This window comes from Phocoena phocoena, chromosome 1 (assembly GCF_963924675.1).
Source record: "Phocoena phocoena chromosome 1, mPhoPho1.1, whole genome shotgun sequence".
Classification (NCBI taxonomy): Eukaryota; Metazoa; Chordata; class Mammalia; order Artiodactyla; family Phocoenidae; genus Phocoena; species Phocoena phocoena.
Window position 1 is genome coordinate 152,204,372 of NC_089219.1, and position 26,837 is coordinate 152,231,208.

The window sequence follows — 26,837 nt, forward strand, 5'->3', positions numbered from 1 at the left end:
ATACTTTTTAATATAGACAGTAGGACTGTTAGGGTCCCTGAAATCATCTTGTCCATCCTTTATTCTTCTTTCAGAACTTTCCTAACACCAGCCCAGACAGTTCCTGACACGGTGGACCTTCAGTTACTGTTTAAACACTGTCTTTGTAGTTAAGTGGGCCTGGACTTACATCCTGGCTTGGTTACTTAACTAACTGTGTGACTGTGGTGCTGGGGTGTCCCCCATTTGTAAAATAGAAGTAGTAATCTGTATCTTTTAGGACTGGTGTGAGGCTTAAATAAGAGACTAAGTGTAAAGCATCTAGAACAGTGTCAGGCACTTAGCAAGTCTCCCTTTGAATGAATTAATCAGCGTCCTTGAGAAGAGGATTTCCTATTCTCTCAGTCACCTGTCCCTTCCCTGACAGCCATCCATGGTGGGACTCCTTCCTTTTGTCAAACTTAAGTCCTTCTGGTTCCAGCTTACTTAGAGTTATTCTGCTCTAGTGAGAAGCAAAGTTCTTCATAATTATTATGAAGTACTTTTATAATAAAATGAGAGATGTTATAAAAAGGTAAAAAATACAAAAGTTAAAGTTATAAAGTTAAAAGGTAAAGTTTCCCCTTCTTCCTTCTTCTCCATTCTACTATGGTCTCTCTTGATTGGGTCTAGTAAGTGATAAGAGAATAAAGCTTTACTTTCCTACTTTTATCTGTATATGTGGGTACCTGGATGTTTGAATATCCACAAGGTATTGAGTTGTCCAAAAAGTTTGTTTGGTTTTAAGTAAAAATAAAAGACACGTTTTTCATTTTCACCAAGAATTTTATGAAACAATGTAGTCCCTCCCCGAACGAACTTTTTGGCCAACCCAATAGCCCACACAGAGGCTGTTCAGTACATTCTTGTCAACTTGTCTGTTATCTCATTCATCACAGTATGAAATCAGATAGTTCTGATCCTTAAGGGCTTCATGCTTATGAGTTGAGACGCAGACCTAAAGCCTTTACTTTGGGGTGTTTGGGATTGTAAACATATTTCCACTTTTAGCATGATGGCCTCATGTTTTCTGTGGCTAGTTCAGGGCTTTGGTTGGGATTATGGTTTTTCCCAAGTCTTGTTATGGCCTCTGAGTTACCACTCCCTACTTTTTGCTAGGTAGGGAGATGAGCTTGTATCTGGTCTATGCTGACTGCTGGGGTGAAGCTCTGGGTTGACACAGCTGCTTGTGGCCTGTTATATTCTAGAAAGCAGCTCAGTCAGTCGCAGCTCCCCAATGGAGAGTGTTTGTACCAAGAGTAAAGGGATTTTCTACAGTGTAACAAGAAGAGGGAGTATTTGCCTTTATATGTAATTGACATTTAAGAGTGATAGTTCAGGGAACTGTATAAAAATGAGGAAAAATCAATCCTGTGTAAAAACAGATGGGAAAAACCTCCCATTGCCCTGTGAGAGTGGGAATGGGAGGAGAATTGATAGTGACGATAGGTAGAATACAGAGACGGATTGGAGTCGAGGCTGTGTCAGTTGCTGGGCAAGGGCAGGACTCTTATATAGTTATGTACTTCTCTTCTGTGTGATGTAATGAGGCTTCAGAACTATAGGGAAAACAAAGATATTTATGACCTACCTGAGTACGTGATCATCTTCTGTTTGAACCATCAGTTAAGATAATCATCCTTAGCTATCACTGAGTTTCAGTAATGTGCCATGAGCCATAGAGTAAGGAGTCCTCACCAGTAAGAGCCAACATTCTTAGGAAATGGTCAGGCTTCAGTGATTGAGCCATTTCTTCTTGGCACTTAAGGTAGTGTCATTTTACATAAAAAGCTTTTACATAAAAAACAAAACCAGAGAGGTAAATTCTGGTGTTTGCAGAGTAGCAATCTCTTTTCTATTACATTCTTTTAATCTTGCCAAGAAAATTGATGGTAATATATCAACTTATGTAGATTCGACAGATTTGTGCAGATGTATTCTAAAAGAGAAATCTCTTTAGGAATTTGCTGTGACTCAAAATGGGAATTATGGCATACTCTCATGACTCCCTGGGATTCTTCTTCCTTGATTGAGTTAGGAGCAAAATGCTTACTCACTGCTTCATTCTTGGAGTAGATGCAAATAGCAGTTCCAGATAAATGTGTGGGATATGGGTTAAAAATAGAAAATTTTATATAGGATGATTGAAAGTGGTTTTGAGCAAGTAGTAAAGGCATCATTTATTCATCCAGTAATTGCACATTTATTTATTTATTTACTATTACTGTTTTTTTGGTCACGCCAAGTAGCAGGTGGGATCTTAGTTCCCCGACCAGGGATCGAACCCACACCCCCTGCAGTGGAAGCACAGAGTCTTAACCACTGGACCACCAGGGAAGTCCAACTGCACATTTATTTATTGCATGCTCATTAAGAGCCAGACACTGTTCTAAGTGCCAGGAAGGAACACAGCCTTCCATGAAACAGTCTGAGGTCAGTCTTCCCTCTCAGGTGGCCATAATAGGACCCAGAACAGGGCTCATCCTCTCTGTGAATTTTTTTCACTCCCTGTCTCCAGGAGACAGTGATGGCTTCCCTTTTTGTTTATAACCGTCAGGCATGAGTCATCCCTTTGCCGTGAGTATTGCAGAATCACATATCACATTCCAGTCTAATTTGTACTGCTGCCAGGGTCTCAGCCAGCAGCTCTTTTTGCCTGTCTTCCAACAGTCTTGGTAGTCAGAACAGTGAGACCGACTGCACAAGTTAATTAACTGGGGAACGGAGAAGAGAGAGCATGGTACTTGTTTTCTATCCATTTTTGTTTAGTACAAGATGTATTTAGGAGTAGACAACTTCTTTCTAGGTGCCAATGTACCAGGCAGTACCTACCATCAGAATTCATTTTGGGGGAATTTTAAAAAATTGAAGTATAGTTGATATATAATATTATATGTTACAGGTATAAAACATAGTGATTCATAATTTTTAAAGGTTGTATTCCATTATAGTTATTATAAAATATGGGCTATATTCCCTGTATTGTACAATATATCCATGTAGCTTATTTATTTTATACATAGTAGTTTGTACCTCATAACCCCTATCTTGCCCCTCGCTCCTTCCCTCTCCCCACTGGTAGCCACTAGTTTGTTCTCTGTATCTGTGAGTCTGTTTCTTTTTTGTTATAGTCACTAGTTTGTTTTATTTTTTGGATTGCACATGTAAGTGACATCATACAGTATTTGTCTTTCTCTGACAAATTTCACTTAGCATAATGCTGTCCAAGTCCATCCATGTTACTGCAAACGGCCAAATTTTATTCTTTTTATGGCTGAGTAGTATTCCACTGTGTGTGTGTGTGTGTGTGTGTGTGTGTGTGTGTGTATATATATGCCATATCTTCTTTATCCGCTGAATCCATTTTTTAAAAAATGAATTGGCAACTATGAGCAAATAAAGTCAACTGTCCCTTACGAAGGATATTGGTTCTACAAATGGACGTGGCAGCTTTGGCTGATGGTTGTGTTACACACACAAAATGGTCCTTTGAGGAAAACCTGGAAGCTTATTTTAGAATTTTAAGAAAATCCATCAAATAAACAAGCCGACAAAATTCTTCCTGAAAACTTTCTAAACAACACTTAACTTAGGTTTTGAATATTTAGGCTTTCTTCCCTTAATATTTCTATAATAAGTTTGATTGATTTATACCTTTAAAAAGATATTTACTTAAGTCAGAAGCAATTTTTAAAATATTTTTAAAAACCACTGTCATCTGTAATTATCTTGTTATAAATTTTCAGTTCTTGGGATTCTCTTCTAGCCTATCTAATTATTATATGTCATGAAAGTTTTGGCACTTAGGCAATTGCATGTGGTGCTCTAAACCCTAAAAGTTCTTACTTACCCACTTTTTGAATGTGCCTCATGAAGTGACTGATACTCCAGCAGTGTGACTCAGTGCAGTGAAGGGGCTTGTTTTGAATAGCAGGGTGAGTGTCACACTAGTCTTCCAATCAGAAAACATTCCATGCAATTCGAGGCACACATGAAACAGCAGATTTCTTCTTGGCCTAGGCTTGGGTAGAAAGCACGTGGATTTATACAGTGTTTACTCAAATTACAAATGCTGAGATGGTAAAAGCACTTTTAGCTTCAGGGAGTTCAAAGTGGCCAGCCAAATGAAAGTTCTGTGACCTACCTGAGAATAAAATTTATGAGTTCTTTGTTGAGGAAGAAGGTGAGACCTTTGTGCTTTGCTGGAAATAGGAGAGCGCTCTCTCTCTCTCTCTCTCTCTCTCTCTCTCTCTCTGTCCTTCAACACACACACACACACACACACACACTACAAGAAACAATAGGCTGGCATTTCCCAGCCCTTTCTTCCTTATCTGGAGGAGATCAAAAAGGAAAAGATCCCACGTTTTGATTTTTAAAAATCTTTCATCAATGATACCTATTGCTCAAAAAAGGAATAAAAACAGAGTATTAGTCTGAAAGAAAATAAACAAATTGCATATCTTAGATTTCAAATAAAGTAAATTTGCAACATCTGATAACTGTTAAGGACACAGACTTGAGCAGATTTGTGTTGAGTTCTTTCATAACTCTTTAAAATGTACTAGAATTTTGCAAAGGATTGATTTTGAGTCTGCAGACTTTGGAGCTGGTGTGCCTGCAATGGTGATATAGGCACAAGTCTCCAGGTCAACACTTAATTTCAGAGATTTGGAGGAACCTATGCATGGATGGAAATACATGCTCTTAAGTGCTTCAAGATCCTTAGGAAAGAAGTAGAACAATAAAAAGAAACTACTAGCTAGGGAAAGGACCTGTGGAAAGTTGTTTCTAAACCAAAGATCATTCTTGAAACTCACTTCAGGTGTTGGGTTTATCAGTTATGATTGGATTCATCGTACATAACAATCAGAAAAGTAGGGGCTTGCTTAAGCAAGACAGAGGTTACTTTTTTTCCCTCACATAAAAGAAGTCTAAAGCTAGGCAGTTGAGGGCTGGTGTGGCAGCTCTGTAGTCATCAGAGATCCAAGCTCCCTATTTCTTTTTTTTTTTTTAATTTATTTATTTATTTATTTTTGGCTGCATTGGGTCCTCGTTGCTGCATGCAGGCTTTCCCCAGTTGCGGCTAGCGGGGGCCCCTCCTCGCTGTGGTGCATGGGCCTCTCATTGCAGTGGCCTTTCTTGTTGCGGAGCACAGGCTCTAGGCGCGCAGACCTCAGTAGCTGTGGCACGCGGGCTCAGTATTTGTGGCTCGTGGGCTCTAGAGCGCGGGCTCAGTAGTAGTGGTGCATGGGCTTAGTTGCTCCGCGGCATGTGGGATCTTCCTGGACCAGGGCTTGAACCCGTGTGCCCTGCATTGGCAGGCGGATTCCCAAACACTGCACCACAGAGAAGTCCCCCTATTTCTTTTTGCTTCATCATCCTCAAGGCTGGCTTCTACTCTCACGTTTGCCCAAGGACTGCAGGATGATCACTGCTGCTCTGTCTGTCACATCTGTGCTCCAAGCAAGAAGGGCAAGTCCAGAGGGTGTACTTACTAGTAGAATCAACCCTTTAAAGAGCTTTCCTGTTGCCCCACCTATTATTGGCCACCCCTGTCTATAAAAGACATTGCCTTCCCAATAATGCAGAGGTTAAATATTGGATAGGCAAATCTTAATCTCTGCCAGACCAAGTGAACATGAGCGTAAAGGTATTACTAAGACTTAGGTGGCTAAGACTTTGGGATGCCTGCCAACTCCTAGAATAGGGCGGTAATGTTTGGCAGATCTAGCCTTTAGTTTGCTGCTTGATTGAACAAAGTTAAGGACTTACTCTGTACTAGGCACTGGAGTTATAGTAGTGAACAAGATAGACATGGTCCCTGTCCTCAAAGAGTTTATAGGCTAATGGGAAAGAATTAGGTTTTAAATAAATACATTTTAAATGTGTTGAACATTAAGAAAAGGAGAAGTAGAGAGTGCTAGGGATCGTGTAATAGGAAAGACTCCCGAGGGGTATGACACGATGTATACATTGAGATTTAAAGGACCTTGGGAATTAGCCGTGTTAGAAAGATAGGGATGAGTTAGTCAGGTTAGAAAGAGGGGGAGGAATGTGCTAGGCAGATTCACTCCCAGTCTGTTAAGAGTTCTTTCTTCATCTACTATTTGTCTTATTTCTTCATCAGAGGGAATTAATGGGAGTTTCCAAAGCAACAAAAGGGACTAAATATTCTTTTTTATCTAAAATGGCTAAAAGAAAAAATGAAAATAAATAAAATGGCTAAAAGGACTGCCATCCTTTCTACTTATTTGTTTTTTCACTCTCTCTGGACGAGTGCCTGCCTGCATAGGCTGCACCAGGCAGTGTTGGTAACCAAGGAAGGAGGTGGACAAATGATTGGGGCATACCGAAGTTCAGTTGCCCCATCATAGATCTGGATTTTGGTCTCAGTGTGGGACTTTGGGGAGGCAAGGATTGGTTCTGACCCTGAAGTGCTGATATGACCCCCTTCCCCTTCTAGGAAGTGGACATTGTGGTAGCACCGTGCCAAGGCCTCCGGCCCACAGTGGATGTTCTGGGTGACTTGGTGAATGATTTCTTGCCTGTGATAACCTATGCACTCCACAAAGATGAACTCTCTGAAAGGGATGAGCAAGAGCTTCAGGAAATCCGAAAGTATTTCTCCTTTCCCGTATTCTTTTTCAAAATGCCGAAGCTGGGCTCGGAGATAATCAGCTCCTCCACCAGAAGAATGGAGAATGAAAGATCACCACTCCATCGCCAGCTAACTGACCTGGGCTATCTGAGCAGCAGTCACTGTAACTGTGGGAACCCCAGCCAGGACACCAAAGCTCAGAGCGTGTTGGTGGAGCAAAGTGAGAAGCTGAGACACTTGAACACATTTTCTCACCAGGTGCTACAGACTCACCTGGTGGACGCAGCCAAGGCCCTGAACCTGGTGCACTGCCGCTGCCTCGACATCTTTATTAACCAGGCCTTTGACATGCAGCGGGACCTGCAGATTACTCCCAAACGTCTAGAATATACACGAAAAAAGGAGAATGAGTTGTACGAATCACTGATGAATATTGCCAACCGAAAGCAGGAGGAAATGAAGGACATGATCGTTGAGACGCTTAACACCATGAAGGAGGAGCTTCTGGATGATGCTGCCAACATGGAGTTTAAAGGTAGGTCCTAGAGAACTTGGTAGGGCGCGGGGACTACAGCATCCTCTAACTCTTTTCCAGCTGGAAGTTGAGTACATTAATTCTGAAGCCCAAAGGAACCTCAGGATCACTCACCTACCCCGCTGTCATTAGCGGGAGCCCACCTTAAATCATTTAGCCAAGGTGGCCTCTCTTGTTCTGAGAGACCTTCCTGGAAGATTCCACCATCATTCCTTCCTAGGACTGTTAGTCCAGCTTTTGGTAGATTCATCCCAATAGTGCTCTTTAGTCTCCCGTTTATATCTGTATCCCCTTGGACTTGATAAAACTGGAGAAGAGCTGCTTGAAGAATGTCACTAAGTCATGCTTCAACCCTGGCTCCTTTGGCATGGCCCATGCTTCTTTGTCGGTTCTTTTTTGTGTGTCATGGTCTCATTTTCTTTTCAGGCTGCTCCTGAGACCTAACTCAGAAGGATTTCCCAGAGTAACGGTTTTAGCTTTTCTGGCGTTCCCATTCTTCATGAATGACTGTTAACAAAACTGGGCCAAATGCTTAGTCTGGTCTTTTGGTGTCTGAGGTTTAGATGCTACTGACTTTGTATACTGACTTCTGCATGAACATTAGCTCTACTACCTATTAATTAAAGTACGTGGTTTGCAAGTTACCCTTTAGGTTCTCAGTCATGGCTATGCATCCAAATAACCTGGGAGGCTCTTTGAAAATGTAGATGCTTGAGACCATTAAAGACCACTCCAGACCTGCTAATCAGCATTTCTGACATGGGACCTAGCAGCAGTTTTTTGTCTTTGTTTTTTTCTAAAACAAGCTCCCTAGGTGGATTCTGCTTATTGCCATTTTCTAGATGAGGAAACTCAGGCTTAGACAGGTTAAGTACTTTGCTCAAGGTCACACAGCTGCTTAACAGTAGAGGCAGAATTTGAATCTAGACAGTCTGATTCCTGAGCCCATACTCTTTAATTTCCATGCTTTACTGCTTCTTAATCTGTTCCCAGTGACCGATGCTACCATCTTCCTGGGAACCAGCTTCAAAACCTCAGCATGGGGACTTCCCTGGCGGTCCAGTGGTTAAGACTCTGCACTTCCAATGCAGGGGGCACGGGTTTGATCCCTGGTCAGGGAGCTAAGATCCCACGTGCTGCGCGGCTCGGCCAAATAAAAAAAATAAAAACAAAAAAAATTTTTTAAATAAAAAGTCTTAAACAAAAACCTCAGCATGGTCTTTAACTGTTTTCTTTCTCTTGTCCCCGTATCCAGTCAGTCGCCAAGTCCTGCTGAGTCTTCTTCCCTATTTCATATATACCTTTGCTTCTCTATTCCTTCCTCTTTAGTCTAACTGAACTATTGTTACCTGACTCATCTCACTGACATCTTTCTCTCCTTTCCCCAGTTCATCTTTATTGGCTCTATTTCTACAGACTGAGTTAAGACTCCTTTAGCCTAGTATTCAAGATCTTCCAAAGCCTAACCCTTTCCAACTTTCTCAGTCTTATTTCCCACTATGCACCTTCCTGTAATTTCTTTTTTGGTTGGTTTCAACTGCTTCCTGTCCTCTGTATGCTTCCTTTGTTTTATTTTATTTTATTTTTTGCTTATGCCCTGCCCTAAACCTGAATCTCTTTTATTTGTGAATTTTCAAATCCTACCTACCCTTCAAGGCCTCTTCCAAATAACATTTTTCATGAAGTTGTCTTTAATTTTCTTAGCTAATAATGATTGCAGTTCATCTGAACTCCCATAGAATTTCATCTGGAACTGAAATTTCTGGTATATTTCACTTTTTATCTTATTATTATAGTTGTTTATGTTCCTCTATCTTCTAAAATCCTAGAAATGAAGAACAGGATCTGGGTCTTTATTCATCACTGTATCCCTTGCAGCAAACAACAGAGTCTGTGTATAGTATATCTTTGGAGAATGAATGAGTGTGTGAGTGATGGTATATGTTTGTCACACTTACAGATACAAAGGAAATATACTTTAGCAAGCATAGCATGCTTGATTTCTTATAGGTCTTTCTAAAGATGAACAAAGATACCTCTTTGGCGAATTCCCATTGTAGGGAGGAGTTGCTGAGAAGTGCTCACTTGCCGTGGAAATCCTAGGAAATCTTCTGAACGTTTAATTTAATTCAGTGCCTGAATAAAAGACACTGGAGCATCAATGCCAGCATCAGAGTAGACATGATAAAGGGTTGTCAGGGCAGGTAGTTTGAGCAGTCAGTGAAAACATTTGATTGTCTATCACGTACCAGGTATATCATGTTTGGTACCTGGGGCACAGTGGTTAGCTCAGATGTGGAGTAACTGGGAACAAGTACGTCAAATGTCTGGCTCTGTTAACTACATCGTGGACTTGTGATTCTACTTACCTAGTTGGCTACATCTTAGACAGGACTTACGTGCTGCTGCTTACCTTGTTCTAATACATTCTGGGTATCCTTGAGGCGATGACAAGTAGATTTAGAAGAGAGCTGCCACATATCCTATGGAGCCAGATTTTTATTACTGATTTTTGTTTGTTTTAAAATAAAGGTAATGCATGCACACTAGGTATCATGACATACATACTTTATAAATTATTTATTTTTTGAAAAGATAGTACCTAAAAACATGGTACTTTACTCAAAGATAAAAAGATACTGTCTCCTAGTCATCTAGTTTTCCTCTATATGTTCTTCTGCCCTTGCTTTTTCACTTACCCCATATCTTAGAGATCTTTCCATAAATGTGCAGAGAAATTTGTCTTCTTCTAATGGATATACCTTAATTTATTTAACTGTTCCCCTACCGCTGGATATGTAGGCTGTTTCTTGCTTTCTTTTCTTTTTTTAATAAATTTATTTATTTTATTTATTTATTTTTGGCTGCATTGGGTCTTTGTTGCTGCGTGCAGGCTCTCTCTAGTTGCGGCGAGCGGGGTCCACTCTTCGTTGTGGTGCACGGGCCTCTCATTGTGGTGGCCTCTCCTGTGGCGGAGCATGGGCTCCAGGTGCACAGACCTCAGCAGTTGTAGCACAGGGGCTCAGTAGTTGTGGCTCGTGGGCTCCAGAGTGCAGGCTCAATAGTTGTGGCTCACAGGCCCAGCTGTTCCACAGCCATGTGGGATTGTCCCGGGCCAGGGCTCGAACCTGGGTCCCCTGCATTGGCAGGCGGATTCTTATCCACTGCGCCACCAGGGAAGCCCCTTTCTTCCTTCCTTCCTTCCTTTCCTTCCTCCCTTCCTTTCCTCCCTCCCTCCCTCCTTCTCTTCCTTCCTTCCTTCTTTCTCTTCTTTCCTCCCTTTCTTTCTTTCTTTCCTTTCCTTTCTTGTCTTTCTCTCTTTCTCTCTCAGAGTATACGGCATTGATCGTCATTGTGCATGCATGTATTTGAGACTTGTAAGGGTATATTTCTAGAAAAATAATGCCTAGAAGCAGAAACAGTAGTTGGGTCAAAGGGTGTATAGATTTCTTTTGTTTATTGGTTGGTTAGCTTACATTTTTGATAGATATTGCCAGATTTCTTCCAAAGAGGTGGTACCAATATAAGTTTCTAACATTAGAGAGGGCCTTTTTAGGAGTGGAATTTTTATAGGTGATTTGTCTTCTCTAAGTTCTTCTGTCCTCTGGTTTGCAAAACAGACTTTTCTAATCCTGAGAGCTAGTAGCATAGTGGGGACAACATTCCAGTTTTACTTTTCATTTCTCTAGTAGTTGATTAAAATTGAATTCTTGGCTCTTGGATTTTTCTCATTAATATGCTAGGAAGTGTGAATTATTGCAAAGATAAGAGGCTTTGGAATCCATGAGCTTTAGGTTCAAATGCTAGCTATATTACTTCCTAACTGTACCATCCCTTCCCAGTGCCCACTTTATTCTCTCTTTGAGGCTTTTTCCTGACATATAAAATATAACCAGTAATATACCCCTGACAGTGTTGTTGTTGGGATTAAATTAGATTACATATGAAAAACACTTACTGTGCATTTCAAATAGTCTGCAGTCAATAAATGTTTTTTCTCCTCTTCTATAAATGTGATATAAGAGCTGACAAAATCAATAGGTTCATTCTGTACACAGTTGCTCCTTCTCACAATTCTTAGATGCCTTAAGTAGTTGAGGATTGCATGGCCCATGGTCATACTGAGAGTCAGTTTTTCAACCATATGCGTTTAGTAGCTGTTGTTCGTGGTAGCTCCTTGGGTCTGACTTGGGAGCTGCCTTTATTCAGTGTGCCTGCCCCTTCCCCTCACAGTCAACTAGCTTTTTGCTCTGCCTCCATAGATGTCATTGTCCCTGAGAATGGAGAACCAGTGGGCACCAGAGAGATCAAATGCTGCATCCGACAGATCCAGGAACTCATCATCTCCCGGCTTAATCAAGCAGTGGCTAACAAGCTGATCAGCTCTGTGGATTACCTACGTGAGAGCTTCGTCGGAACGCTGGAACGGTGTCTGCAGAGCCTGGAGAAGTCTCAGGATGTCTCGGTTCACATCACCAGTAATTATCTCAAACAGGTACTCAAAGGGTAGTTAAGAGCGTGTCACAGATAACACATGAAACAGAATCCACCCACGAACCCAGCTTCAAGTTAGTCAAGAATTTCCCTTTCAATTTTTTGCCAGTCCAGTTTGAATTCTATTTTCTTTTCCTATCTCATGACCACTGTCCGTGGGAGGTGCTTGTGAACTGTCAAATTGCAGTTAAGTCAATGAGCAAGAAGATGAATATGAAGTAAAGGAGCCCAAATAGTCACCAGATAGATGATCAGCCTGCATTGACTCTGCACATACACTGAGGGGTAGATTTGGGAACCTTGAAACTGCACCATGTTCTTGAAATAAATATCATTTATTGCTTTTTTTTTTTTTTTTGTGGTATGCGGGCCTCTCACTGCTGTGGCCTCTCCCGTTGCGGAGCACAGGCTCCGGACGTGCAGGCTCAGCGGCCATGGCTCACGGGCCTAGCTGCTCCACGGCACGTGGGATCCTCCCGGACCGGGGCACGAACCTGTGTCCCCCGCATCGGCAGGCGGACTCCCAACCACTGCGCCACCAGGGAAGCCCCATTTATTGCATTTTTAATTAGCCACTCTACTCAGGGAATATTGACTTTCGTTTGTGTACTCTCTTTCAGATCTTAAATGCTGCCTATCATGTTGAAGTCACATTTCACTCAGGGTCCTCAGTTACAAGGATGCTGTGGGAGCAAATCAAACAGGTAGAGGTTGTTTAGGGAAGTGTTTTTCAGCCCCTAGTTGGCTTAGGTGAGTCTGGTCGCTCCAACAGAAACTGATGTCTAGGGTGTCTGTCCTAAACAAACTGATGTCTGTCAGGGCAGGTGGCCATTTGTCGTGGTTTGCCTGCCTGGGAGAATCCTGGTTTATGCCTGTTCTGAAATAATTATTGACAGTGCCCCCTTTAACTCTTAAAAGTGATGTGTCTAAATGATATTTTATGGAGCCATAAAACCCTGCTTCACTAGCTTCATATTTCTTTTTCCCAACCTAAGTGTTTTCTCAGAACCTTTGTTGCCAGAGGCCATGAGTACGGTTTCCTTTCTGATGTTCCATCTGACTCTTCCGTAGAGTTACTTGCTGTGTTTAGAAAGGGATTTATCAGGCACCCCCAGTATTGAGTGTAATGTATTGATTTGTGAGCACGCAGACTAGGCCTAGTGTTCTTTGATGCTTTCCGTTGGGCTGAGCCCCGATTTTGAGGTAGATGGAATCGGAGAGGAGTGCTGGACTTCATACAGCTCTTATCTTAAGATCCTGGCCTAACGAGTAGGTAACCCAGAGAGGGAGGGGTGTTGGTTCTTCCTAGTGGTCCCTGTCTCCCATCCCTCAGTGTTCTCACTGTCCTCATCCTGACAGATCATCCAGCGCATCACATGGGTGAGCCCACCTGCCATCACACTAGAGTGGAAGAGAAAGGTGGCCCAGGAAGCCATCGAGAGCCTCAGTGCCTCCAAGCTGGCCAAGAGCATTTGCAGCCAATTCCGGACTCGGCTCAACAGCTCCCATGAGGCCTTTGCAGCCTCCTTGCGGCAGGTGGGTATATAGGAGAGGACGTACAGCTGGATCAATCGGAGGGGCACCTCATCCACTGTGGAATGTTTCGTCTCCTGCTGTCTACATAATTTTTAAAAAGTCATCGGTATATTTCCTTTCTATTCTGTTAAAGGATAATACTAAGTTACAGGCTGTTTCATCAGTAACTTTTTCATGTGGATATTTCTGTAACTCTAGAGAGAATGGAGGGAACTCAATTAATGTCTCCCCACTTCACTGAGTGAGGAATGAAAATCGAGAGGTAGGAATTTTATATGAGTTTATATAGTATTTTAGGGATGAGTGACAGAAAGGGATGCCATTCCAACTTCCATAGTAGTTTGCAGTTATGTGACATCTGCTTATCCCTTTGGGGTGTGCGCGTGTGCATGTGTACATGTGTGTGGAGGGGAGGGTGGGTAGATGTGATTATGCATCCAGGAAGAAAAAGTATTACTTAATGAATGCTCACGGTCCGCCAATCTCTGAGCTATGTTACATATACCTTATTTAATTCTCACAGGTATCCTCATGAGGTAGATATTCTTATCCCCATATAATAGGTGAGGAAGCCAAAGCTGAGGACCTGATAAGTCATATTTCTTTCTTCTTTTTCCTTCCCAGCTGGAAGCTGGCCACTCAGGCCGGTTGGAGAAAACTGAAGATCTATGGCTGAAGGTTCGGAAAGATCATGCTCCCCGCCTGGCCCGCCTTTCGCTGGAAAGCCGTTCTTTACAGGATGTCTTGCTGCATCGTGAGTCCTTATATTTTTTCCCTAGTAAATTGGAGGAGGAAGGTTCTGGATACCTGACATCCTCATGTCCAACCCTGGAGAACCCCAGTGTCTAAAGCTGCTTCCCTGTGAGGCTGCCTAAACGCCCATTGATGTATTTTTGAATTTCTGATGAAGTCTGTTTGGTCCTGCTATTTATATAGTTCAAATAACACAACCAAAGTTTATTCAAATTAAACCAGTTAGGTTACTACTGGTTTAGAAAACATCCAAATTTCTTCCCCTGGCATAATTATGACTTCCTGCTTCTAGGCAGGTCCACGTCTAAGAATCTTAGGGAGGTTGCCCAGCAAGTTCCCATCCTTCCTGCCTTACCTCTGTCTCTGTACCTTATAGGTAAACCTAAACTGGGACAGGAACTGGGCCGGGGCCAGTATGGTGTGGTGTACCTGTGTGACAACTGGGGGGGACACTTCCCTTGTGCCCTCAAGTCAGTTGTCCCTCCAGACGAGAAGCACTGGAATGACCTAGCTTTGGAGTTCCACTACATGAGGTGGGTTCTGGTCTCATTCATCTTCGTGGGGAACGATCCAGAGAAGAAGCTTAGAAGCCTGGTATAAATTTTGTACCAAGAGCTATAGTAAACCTATGTCTCAAAATGTTGTAGACCAGTATTCCAGTGTCTGGCCCAGAAATGTGCTCTCTTCAAGGCCTTTCCTGCCTCTACCTGCCCTTTCCCCACCATCCTAATTTCTCAGACCCATCCTTCCATTTGACTTTCTTCTTTAGTCCTTAAGGCCTGTCAGTTTTTAGATTCCATAATTCTCTGTCCTCGTTAGAGAGGCCATTCTCTTTGCCCTCTCGCTGTACTGAGGGCTATTACCTCTGGGCCTGGACTATGCACGGTCTCAGGGTTATTTCTTCCACCGTAGTGACATGCTACGCAAGGTTAGCTCTAGCCCAGACCTTTCCGCTCCTCACCAGGTCTCTGCCGAAGCATGAGCGATTGGTGGATCTGCACGGTTCCGTCATCGACTACAACTATGGTGGTGGCTCCAGCATCGCTGTGCTGCTCATTATGGAGCGGCTGCACCGGGACCTCTACAGTGGGCTGAAGGTGAGGCAGGGCAAGGAGGGAGTGAGGTCCAGCTGGCAGCCAGATCCACAGGTTCCTTTCTGGCCTTTCCTCCTTTCTTCTTTATTCAGAGCCTCTAGCTCTCATAAGACAATGTTGGAGTAATCAAGCTTTATTACCTTCATTTCCAAAAAACCTTAAAAATGTCTCAGAACATGTTTTTTTGCCAAGTTTATATCCAGAATACTGCAGTTCACCACTTTTACCTCTCGTGGTAGTGTAAAAATCTAGACTACACAGAAGAGCAGAAAAGCTTTCTATAACTCTGCTATTCTTTCTCTTTTTTCGTCCTCAGTGAATTAAGCTAGTTTTTATTGTCAACAAATATTTATTAGTGACTACTTTGTACAAGGCCCTGTATTAAGCAACATAAGGGGATGTGAAAAAGTATAATTGGCCAGGGGCTTTTAAAAGAATTGTAGGGACTTCCCTGGTGGTGCAATGGTTAAGAATCCGCCTGTCAGTGCAGGGGACACGGATTTGATCCCTAGTCTGGGAAGATCCCACATTCCGCGGAGCAACTAACCCCCACGCCACAACCACTGAGCCCGTGTGCTGCAACTACTGAAGCCCGCGTGCCTAGAGCCCGCGCTCTGCAACAGGAGAAGCCAGCGCGATGAGAAGCCCGCGCACCACAATGAAGAGTAGCCCCTGCTCACCACAACTAGAGAAAGCCCGCACGTAGCAATGAAGACCCAACACAGCCAAAAATAAATTCAAAAAAAATTTTTTAAAATAAAATAATTGTAGTCAGTGAATATTTCATGAACAGGTGGCATTTGAGTTGGATAAATGAACCCTGATGGGTAAAAGTTGGGCAGATGGAAAGAAGAGGTCATACCGGGGGAAGGAATAGCTTAGTGCCCAGAACATTTGAAGGACACTGACTGTGTTGGAGGAGCTGGTTCATTTGGGGAATAGAGGGGAGATAATATGCAAAGAAATGTTGGGAACAAATTATAGAAGACCAAAAACGTTAAAAGTTCCATAGCATTCAAATTCTGCCGTAGACAGTGAGAAGTGGAAGATTTTGAATGACGGTGAAATACCCTCAGTTGGATGTTGAGTTCCCCTCATCTAAAACAGCCACCAGCAGGGAAATAGAGAGGTTTCTTTTGTTTGTCCTCTACATTGGAGCTGGAAAAGCTAACCCCAGAGTATCTGGTAGGTCCCTTCTCACAGGTGCCTCTTGTACCAGTTTATATGGAATAAGACAGAAGAATCCTCAGAAATGCTTGCAGGAGCCATGAGAAATCAATATGGTGAATAAAATGACTCTGCAAGTGGCTTTCCTTCTTCATTTCAGGGCAGTTAAGCTAAGCACCATGTGATGCTCTTCCGTAAGTGGGTTAGAGAACCATATATGGGCTTTTGGATGAGTGATATAACATTCTCCAGAATTCAAGAGACCCTAAATTGGAGGCTTGGTAGAAGTAAGATGGGTGACTTTGGTATTTGAATCCATAAAACCAAAGGCTAACCAGTCCTACAAAGCAATGGAAGTAAATCTGCCTGAGAGTCCTAGAAATACTCACTTTGAGCCTCTACGGCAGTTCTAAGTTTGTTCAGGGTTAGAGATACACTCATGCCTTCAGGCGTTTGGTTGTGGCTCTCCTAGTCACATTTGGGGATCATCCGGCTGGCCTAAGTGCTGCCTCCAAGGGATCTGACCTGGCCTTTATGGCTTGCCCTTCCTTGCTTTTCCTTTATTTCCCTCTCCTGACTGCCTTCTTCTTCCCTTATTCTCATCCACTTTTCTGTCCTTGTGTACCCTAGTGTGGTCAGTCTTTCAGTATCTCACAGAAGGAACTCTTCGTTGGTATAAGCAAGTTGGATTGAGGAGTTGTCTTCTTAGTGACAGGTAAACCCTTTTGTCTCCCCAAGGCTGGGCTGACCCTGGAGACCCGTTTGCAGATAGCCCTAGATGTGGTGGAAGGAATCCGCTTCCTGCACAGCCAGGGACTTGTCCACCGTGATATCAAACTGAAAAATGTGTTGGTAAGTAAGAGCTGTTTCCCCAAGATAACTCCCTGTCTCTATGTGTAAGTGACCTTTGGAGGGAGGTACACATGCATGTAAATTCGGTCACAGGAAAGGACTGTGGCCAGTTAACAGCAGAGTGGATGGATGGCATCTTGGACTTGAAGCTTAGGGAGGACTTGCATCATAGGCCTAGCTTATATTGCTTAAGACTTTTTCTCCCAACACTGTTGAGAAAATTTAAACTCACAGAAAAGCTAAAAGAGTGGTACAATGAAGACCCACATACTGTTCACCCAGATTCATATACTCTTTCCTATTGTAGTCTCTCTTTGTTTCTCTCTCTCTCTTTCTTCACACACACACACACACACACACACACACACACATTTTTTACTGAACTATATGAGAGTAACTTGCAGATAAAACTTTACTCCTATATACTTCAGCTTGTATCTTCTAAGGAAAAGGACATTCTTCCACTTAATTAAAATGCCATTATTCACACCCAAGAAGTTTAAATTGATACAATATTATTAGTTAATACAGTCTATATTAACATTTTCCAGTTGTCCCAAATACGTTCAACTATCCCAAATATGGTCTGTTTGTTTGTTTGGCCCAAGATCCAATCCAAGGATCATACAGTGCATTTTGTCATGTTTCTTTAGCCTCTTAGTCTAGAATAGTCCTGCCTTTTTTTTGCTTTTGTGACATTGATATTTTTGAGGATTCCAGGTCTTGTTATTGCTTAGGGTTTGAGGTGCTGGATGAGGACTGAGATGGGTAAATACACCTTAAAAGGTAAGATAGTCATGAACCTACCAGTCCTGTTATCTAAGTTATAAAGAATCTTTTGACATACTCCTTTTGAAAATATATTGGATTATCACTGAAGTGTCTCTGGCAACACTTAAATGATATATAAAGAGGGCTTCCCTGGTGGCGCAGTGGTTGAGAATCCGCCTGCCAATGCAGGGGACACAGGTTCGAGCCCTGGTCTGGGAAGATCCCACATGCCATGGAGCAACTAAGCCTGTGAGCCACAACTACTGAGCCCACGTGCCACAACTACTGAAGTCCACGCGCCTAGAGCCCGTGCCCCGAAACAAGAGAAGCCACCACAATGAGAAGCCCACGCACCATAACGAAGAGTAGCCCCCGCTCGCCGCAACTAGAGAAAGCCCGCTTGCAGCAATGAAGACCCAACACAGCCAAAAAATAAATAAATAAATAAATTTATTTTTAAAAATGATATATAAAGATGATAGCAGTTTTGGGGGGAGGGAAGTATCTTCCTAAAATTCTAGGCTGAAACCTAAGAGGCTTGTCAATAGCCAAATGAGACAGATTTTTTTTTTAATTTTTATTTTTATTGAAGTATAGTTGATTTATAATATGTTAGTTTCTGGTGTACAGCAAAATGATTCAGTTCTACATATATATTCCTTTTCATATTCTTTTCCATTTTATGTTATTACAAGATATTGAATGTAGTTCCCCGTGTTATACAATAGGATCTTGTTGTTTATCTGTTTTATATATAGAAGTTGGTATATGCTAATCCCAAACTCCTAATTTGTCCCTCCCCTACCCCCTTTCCCCTTTGGTAACCATAAGTTTGTTTTCTGTATCTGTGAGTCTGCTTCTGTTTTGTAAATAAGTTCATTTGTGTCATATTTTAGATTCCACATAGAATTGATACCACATATTTGTCTTTTTCTGTCTGACTCACTTCACTTCTTTTGATAATCTCTAGTTCCATCCATGTTACTGTACTATTTCATTCTTTTTTATGGCTGAGTAGTATTCCATTGTATAGATATATACATATACATATATATATATATATATATATATATATATATATATATATATACATCTTCTTTATCCATTCACCTGGGACAGATTTATTGTCTTGGACCTCAGGAAAGGAAACTAGAGGGAATTAAAAAACCCTCCTCAGCTGACTAGAGGACCTCAACCTTCTTATTTAGCAACTTCCTGCCCTGGGTTCTGGAGGTCAGAGGAGAATAATCAGGAACTAATAATACTTTCCTCAGTGCCCTTCATTTATTCATTCTTCCAAGATTTGCTAAGCTCCTGATATGTGCTAGGCACTATGCTAAGTGCTGGGGGTACAAAGATGAAAAAGGCAGTCCTTGCCATCAGGTTGTTTACAGTACGGGGAGAAGACAGTAATGGGAGTGAATCTAGAGACAGGGAGAATAGAGGCAGAGTTGATTAAGTACTGCTGTGAGGTAGATGCCTACTTTTGAGCTTGGGTATGCAGCTGAGCGCTACGTGCAGGACTAGGCATAGGATGACTCTCACCCTGCTTTGTTGGCAGTTGGACAAGCAGAACCGTGCCAAGATCACTGACTTAGGATTCTGCAAGCCAGAGGCCATGATGTCAGGCAGCATTGTGGGGACACCAATTCATATGGCCCCTGAACTTTTCACAGGTAAGCTGGAGGGCAGGGAGTGGGTTTGGGCAGGGCTCCGTGTTTTAACCAAGTGCTACCCTTTGGGCTAAGTAGTATCCACAAGTACTGCTGGCAGTTCTGGTACAGGCAGGGGAGAAACCAGCACAGGGGAAACCTAAGAAAAGTAGGGGGACAAGTGAAGAGGTAAAGGGGCAAGAAAGAAAAGTGTAAGTGGGAGTCACCAACTGTTGTTTTGGATGTCTCTCTGGGCTATTAGTGCCATCATTGCCATAGTCAACCAATTATTTAATCCTAAAGTATTGATTGAATAACTCCTGTATAATAAGAGTTGTCCTCTATCATTAAAGAACTTACAGTTGACAGAGATATATTGAGAGGTAAAATAATTAAGAAGCAGTATAAGACAACATGTGACTAAGTGCTACATAATGTTGGTGTTCAGAGAAGAAATGTTAGATGGTTTTGTGGTAGAGGTGAAATTCTGGATAGAAACTGAATGAGATCTGGAAAATTTGGTAGGTGGGAAGGGAAGTCAATATACTTATTAATATATTCTTTGAGCTAGGCACTGTGGGTATGTTATATCATATATTTTGTTCCATTTAATCCTCATGCCAATTCTGTGGTGATATTGATGCATTTTTATGTCCATGTCATGGATTAAGTTGAGGCCAGATTGATGAAGAAACCCACCCCAAAACACTGAGCTAGAAATAATGAGGCTGGGGTTGGAATTTAGGTCTTTCTGTCTCTAGAGTCCAACCATGTTAGGTAGGAGAGAAAATTCTGGAGGCTGGGGGAGAGGAAATAGGAGCAAAATTGCCGATTAGAAATAAGCATGACAGGAAAGAAATCAGTTCGGGAAGTAATAGCAAACAAGTTGGACGTAAGATATATTTGAGCTTGAAATTTATGCAGTGGAGTGAAGGCTTGATGTGAAAGAAGTAAGGAGCTCTTGGGCTTTTGAACAGGTGAGGGATGAAAAGAGATGTTCATGGAAATGTTTAGTAGCAGTAGGTAAGGCAGATTGAGTGGCAAGAGCCACGTAGGGAGACCAGTAGTGGAGACCAGACCTAGGATTAAGTTGGTAGTAGTGCTGAAACAAAAAATGTTACAGATTTGAGATCAATTCAGAGGAAGGATGGGCAAGATTTTGTAATTAACTTGATACGGGTGATGAACAGAAATGAATGACTAAAAGATGACTCCAAGGTTTTGAGCCTGAATGGATGAGGAAGGTTGTTGGGTCATCGCCAGGGAAGGTGGAAAGGGAATGGCAGGTCACTTGTTAGTATTGGTAAGACTTAAAATTAGTAATTTATAATATTTGGATTTCTCTCATTAGCCACAAGTCTTCCCCCAACCCTTCACTGAGGGATACATATAAGGATTAGGAGTTAGTTGGATAGCTGTAGTCCTACGCACATTGAAAAGAAATAGACAGTCATCATTTTTCTTTCCTTGACTTTTAAAAAAATTTCTATTCCCACTTTTATTATTTTATCTTGGCTACTTCATATTTAAATTCATTTGATTATTTCTACTGCAGTTCATCCTACTGCTGTAAAAATAATCTTTCTAAAATATTTTCTTCATGTCACCTCCTGCTCTAAAGGATAAATGAAAAAAAAAAAAAAAAAGGATAAATGACTCCTGCTGCCCATCAAATCCAGACTCTTCTGTCCGACTTTAAAAATCTTTATGTTATGGTTGCAACCTATCTACCCACCTGTATTTCCCAACTTTATTTCCCTAACATGACTTCAGGATTAATCTTTTTGATTGTCCCATTAAAATGAAGGCCCGGACTTCCCTGGTGGCACAGTGGTTAAGAATCCGCCTGCCAATGCAGGGGACACGGGTTCAGTCCCTGGTCCGGGAAGATCCCACATGCCGCAGAGCAACTAAGCCCGTGAGCCACAACTACTGAGCCTGTGCTCTAGAGCCTGTGAGCCACAACTACTGAGCCCGAGTGCTGCAGCTACTGATGCCCGCGTGCCTGGAGCCGGTGCTCCGTGACAGGAGGAACCCCTGCAATGAGAAGCCCGTGCACCGCAGCGAAGAGTGGCCCCTGCTCGCTGCAACTGGAGAGGACCCGTGTGCAGCAGCCAAGACCCGACACAGCCAAAAATGAATGAATGAAAGAATAAATAAATAAATTGATTTATTTTAAAAATAAAAAAAGTACTTCACACAAACAACAATCAAATACAAAATATAATGACTATCAGTGAAATATAAAATAAATAAATTAAAATAAAATAAAAGGCCTATTTTCCTTCCCCTTTGTCAAGCTCTAGTCTTGGCTCTTTTAATCTTTAGCCCTCCCAGTGCCATAGTTTTTCGTACTATAAAATGGGCATTATAAATGTGTCCTGCCTAACAGGGTTGTTCTAAGAGATGATGGGCATTAAAGGCTTTAGGAAAGCATGTGTAAAGGCCTCTGCAGATGCATGTTAGTGGTGATGCTGTTGATTCCCTCCCTGGCTCACTACTTGTCACCCTTTCTTGCTGTAGGGAAGTATGATAATTCTGTGGATGTCTACGCTTTTGGCATTCTTTTCTGGTATATCTGCTCAGGCTCTGTCAAGCTCCCTGAGGCATTTGAGAGGTGTGCCAGCAAAGACCATCTCTGGAACAATGTGCGGAGAGGTAAGAACCACGAGCCTTGCTTTGCCCTGATTCCCCAGAAGACAGCAGACTGAGACCAGGCACTGCCGCAGCGGCCTCCTGTCCTCCTCTCTGGCCACTCCACAGCAGGACCGCATACACATTTAAACCATCATGGAATCCAGAAAGGACATTTAAGTCAAACCTCTGCTTCCAGGCAGCGTGGTTCTGAACTCTCAGACAGGTTTTTATCTTTAAAATTTCTAATTCTTCAACATCCCATGCCAGCGTATTCCAGTTTTTCATCACAGTTACTGTTAGGTTCTAACCTAGATATCTGCAGCTGAAGCCAAAGCTCACTGCATTGTGTGGCATCCTGAGCCCCAACTGGGGCCCTAGTTCCCTGGATCCTCTGCAGAGAGTGGCTCACTGATGGAGCAAAAGCCTTCCACTTCTCTGGGAAGGAGGACTGTGCTGGTTCTTCCCAGACCAAAGAAGTCATTTGTGACTCCATCGGTTTCAAGGGGACAGAGCCTCTTCATTGTGTCGGTTCCCTTCTCGCCGCCTCGTGTCTTATTTCCATGCTCCTCTCTCTAGGGGCCCGTCCGGAACGCCTCCCTGTGTTTGACGAGGAGTGCTGGCAGCTGATGGAAGCCTGCTGGGATGGTGACCCCTCGCAGAGACCTCTCTTGGGCATTGTCCAGCCCATGCTCCGGGGCATCATGGACCGGCTATGCAAGTCACATTCTGAGAGGCCAAACAGAGGCCTCGATGATTCTACTTGAAAGCAGAGACCTTTCTCTTTCGCTCTTTCTTTCTTTCCTTCCCCTCACCTTTTGGCTATGGGAAGAATTTGACATTCATTACAGAGAGCTCCCAAGGGGACTGATGCTTGCGGGGCAACTTGAGACCTTGCCAGGCAGAGATGACTCCTGGATAGGGAAGAGTTGGATGGCTGTGAGCATATCCAGCAGTTCACTGATGCCCAAGCTGTTTCTTTAGCCAAAAAGTCAGTATAAATCTCTTCTGTATGAAATTTCAAGAAAAGTCTTACCTAGTTCCCTTTTCCAGACTGTCTTTTAACTCCAGCCATAATCAGGACTCTGTGCTCCCATAGTGGAGCCCACATTCCTAACATTCTTTGGAAGTCTTAGTTCGTAGCTCCGTTTACACATGGGAGGTTAGGTTTTTCTCCACCCAGAGTCCCTTTTCAGTTTATCCCCCGTGGCTTAGTCTGCTGCTCTCAGATACCAGTTTTCGAGCAGATTGCGCACGTATTTTGCCTGAGTAGGGAGAAGCAAGGGAGGGGCTAACGCTTAGTAAGGAGATGAGTGGTTGCAGTTCATTTTTTAAAAAGTATTCTGAGAAAAGGTGCAGGCCAGCCAGAGTCCACATGTAGATATTTGGAAGTGTTATTTAAACACTCAGCAGGCTGAGTACAGGAATACATATGTATAACACGTGTGTATACTTTGCTTTTGTTGAATAACAGTGTCTGCTAATTTGGGGTTCTTCTGTTGCTTGGCATCCATTATTTAAGTGATGCAATGCCATGAAATGTACTGTATTTGTATATTACTTGGGAAGACACTAGATATTCAAAGAGGCCTGGCAGCACTCGGGCTGTAGAGGGCTCAACAAGGCCAAAGTCCTGAAGATTTTACCTCCTAGCTTTGGTTGTCTGTGCTCCCACGTGGTGAGGTGAGATTGTGGCAGGGGGAGGAAGAAGGATGGGATGCAAGAGTTACCCTTACTGTGTTCCATCCTTCTTACCAACTTAATTAGGGCAATTTACCCCAGCCTGAAAATGATTACCTGGCCATTTTTAACGTGCTTGAGGTCTGGTCGCTTCTGTTGCTTCAGAATTGAGTGACGGACCTTCCTGCAGAGCAATCAGAAGACGCGGTGGAGCCTGGGGCTCCAGAGTAGCTGCCTTAGTGCCTAGGGAGCCAGCGGCAAGGTCAGTCTGGGGGCGTTGCGGAATGCACGTTGGGGTGAGGTTTCCACAGGCATGCCCTAGTTCCCTGGATCCTCTGCAGAGTGACTCATTGATGGAGCAAAAGCCTTTCACTTCTCTGGGAAGGAGGACTGTGCTGGTTCTTCCCAGACCAAAGAAGTCATTTGTGACTCCATCAGTTTCAAGGGGACAGAGCCTAGGCAGCAGCTTCTCCTAATTTTTAACACTAAAATTCAAGGAAAGAGTGAAGGGAGGGATATATTACTACCACGGATAGAAACAGGGGACTGGTAGAACTCTCAAGCAGTACCTGTCAGCTCTCCAATGCGTTTTTTTTTTGCATTTTCACTTGAGCTGCCAAAGAGGTGTTGACAAAGTTTTTTCCTGATCAGCAAAGTGGTTTAGGGTAGCAGGGCTGCAAAGTGATAACTGCACTGAATGACACTTTATTTTTTGGCTTAGTATTTAGCACTGAGAAGCCAAAAGGGATTGGTGATTGTAACAGCACTTTGGGGAACAGACTTCCTCTGGCCTTGCTTTGGAGAGAAGGCATGCATGCTATTCCATCTGACTAGTCAGGGAACCTCCTAAGTTCATACTGCATCAGAGTGGAATAAATGGCCCTCGAAGAGTCCATTGCCGAAAGAGTAGTTGCTTTCTTTGAGTTTTCAAAGCTTGATTTTTGGATTTGCTGGATCAAATAACCCACTTTTTCTTTAAAAGAAAAAAAAAGAGGGTTTATCCTTCTAAATATGGGGGTGGGGTGGGTTAGGGCTAGTGTGATGTTTAAGTGGGTTAGGAGGGAGTCAACTTGAGAAACCTGTATGGCAAACTCCCTTGGGGGGTTTTAAGTACACTACTGTTCTGAAAAGGGTTTTATTTTTAACTTTATCTGCTTTGTTAACATCCAGTCCACAGAGCTGACTGAAGAGACTGTGTGTGAACACCTGACACTGGGGGGACACCTTACTCAGAGGGCTGGAAAGGAAATTGGTCTGGACAGCTTGTTGTCTTTTGTCTTTATGTCATGTTTTTGTTTGTTTCAGAGGACTAATGTTTATTATTACAGTGTTAAATAAAAGTGTAATATACTAAGTGTGTAGAATAAAAGTGCAATAACAAGAGAAAATTACTTTGGCACAAACTTCAGTTCTTACCCTCTCTCCCTCCTTGTGCTCCCTGTCTCTTTCCATGATATTGTTACAGCGGGACAGTGTTAATCGTGTATATTTTTAAGAGATGCAACTATGGGTTGTCTTCATTTAGTGTAATTTTGAATGGCTGGGTTTGGTTTTATAGAGTGTTGTGTATACTTCTGGGGCGCACAAACACCAGATGTGCTCTATAATAAAGATCACGTTAACGTTTTAGGTTTATATCTGTTTGGCTTCTGTTTTCCCTTAACCTCACTGTGTCTGCAGAATGCTCTCTATTCCATTCCATTTCCACTGGGACCCTAGAGGTCTTTTAGTTTGCCTTGGAGATTGATGGAACATGTTACTCTCCCCCATGGATTGCTCTCGGTCTCTGGGCACTTGACATGACCACTACCAGAGGGTAAGGCCCGGGAATGGGAGGCAGGAGAGTGAAGATGGGGGCAAAGTGGAGTGATAGCAATTTATTTTTCAGAGCCTCTCCTGGGTTCACACCCTTTCCGCCAGCCTCTTTTCAGCACGAACTTGCAACATTCTGAACTTGTGCACAAGCCTATCTACTCCTCATTATACTGTGAGAGAATCTGGGCATAGAATCCATATATGGGCCTATCTGCATTTGGAATATTTGAATTTTCTTTTTAGCCTCAGCCTGCTCTTCAGATTTGCTTGCTCGGCAGTGCCTGATGGACACCATCATAGGCCTCTACCAGCACAGCAGCACTCTCTGTAGCCACCAGGGACTGTCAGTCAGCACGCAGCATGCCTTCTCCCAGAGGGTGTGCGTGTTTGTTTTGTTTTGGATTAAATCACATCATACTCAAAGCTGCTTCACTTTTTGCTGTAACTGCTTGTGATCTGACTGCAACACAAGTTTGACCAGGAGATGGCAGCACACCTTAAACAGTTGATGTGTTTGTGATTAAGTCTTAAAGAAAAAGCTAAGGTTGAATCTCTGGTTCTCAGCCTCCCCTACCCAATAGTCATCTAACGTAGATAAGCCTGTTACACTTGTGAAACTCTCCACTAACTCCAGCCATCCTTCACAGCTAAATATATCCCATCTTTATGCATATACCGTATATTCTCCTACTATAAAGTTCAGAATGACTGAGTTCTCTTCCTCATCATTATTATTTTGGAGAAGTATACACGTTTTTAGATTGGGTATGCTTTTTCAAGAACACAGTCCTCAGCGGCCTTGTTCTTTAAGCAGAGCAACTGGGGTGGCCTTCCTGGCCTTCCAAACCCCTGTTTGGGTGGGGCTCAGAGGGGAGAGGCCTAGTTTCTGAACATTATTAAATTCAACTTCAGAATTTCTGTCTTTAACAGGTCCCCAAGGAGTCCACAAAGTGCTAATTGAATAGCCTGCTTCAAGTGTAGTTATCACAGGCGGCTATGTACTGGTTGAGACCTCTTAGGGCACTTCTAGGGATAGCCTGTTCCTTAGCATATTCTACAGGTAGCATCAGTGGGAAAATCGACTATTTAACAGAACTGGCTATCCATCTGAGAAAAAAATAGACTCAAATCATCATGCAAAAAGAGGTATACCAAAGATCTAAATGTGAAAAAAAGGCTGTAAAGGAACTAGATAATAGCACACACATTATTTACCATATGCTCGGCACTATTCT

The 26,837-nt window shown here is 42.7% G+C and overlaps 1 protein-coding gene across 2 annotated transcripts in view; it reads left to right on the forward strand.

Moving 5' to 3' along the window:
* The window catches only part of DSTYK (dual serine/threonine and tyrosine protein kinase), a 52,747-nt gene extending 29,873 nt beyond the window's left edge, over window positions 1-22,874 (forward strand). Inside the window, exons 3-13 of one of the 2 annotated variants that reach the window (XM_065878677.1) lie at window positions 6,485-7,154; window positions 11,417-11,649; window positions 12,269-12,352; window positions 13,008-13,184; window positions 13,809-13,938; window positions 14,314-14,470; window positions 14,902-15,034; window positions 16,937-17,050; window positions 19,383-19,497; window positions 21,997-22,131; window positions 22,687-22,874. In XM_065878677.1, coding sequence (XP_065734749.1) covers window positions 6,485-7,154; window positions 11,417-11,649; window positions 12,269-12,352; window positions 13,008-13,184; window positions 13,809-13,938; window positions 14,314-14,470; window positions 14,902-15,034; window positions 16,937-17,050; window positions 19,383-19,497; window positions 21,997-22,131; window positions 22,687-22,874 — 2,136 coding nt within the window. The remainder of the gene's footprint in view (window positions 1-6,484; window positions 7,155-11,416; window positions 11,650-12,268; window positions 12,353-13,007; window positions 13,185-13,808; window positions 13,939-14,313; window positions 14,471-14,901; window positions 15,035-16,936; window positions 17,051-19,382; window positions 19,498-21,996; window positions 22,132-22,686) is intronic. The other variant, XM_065878686.1, reaches the window with a different exon arrangement.
* The last annotated feature ends 3,963 nt before the right edge of the window (window positions 22,875-26,837 follow it).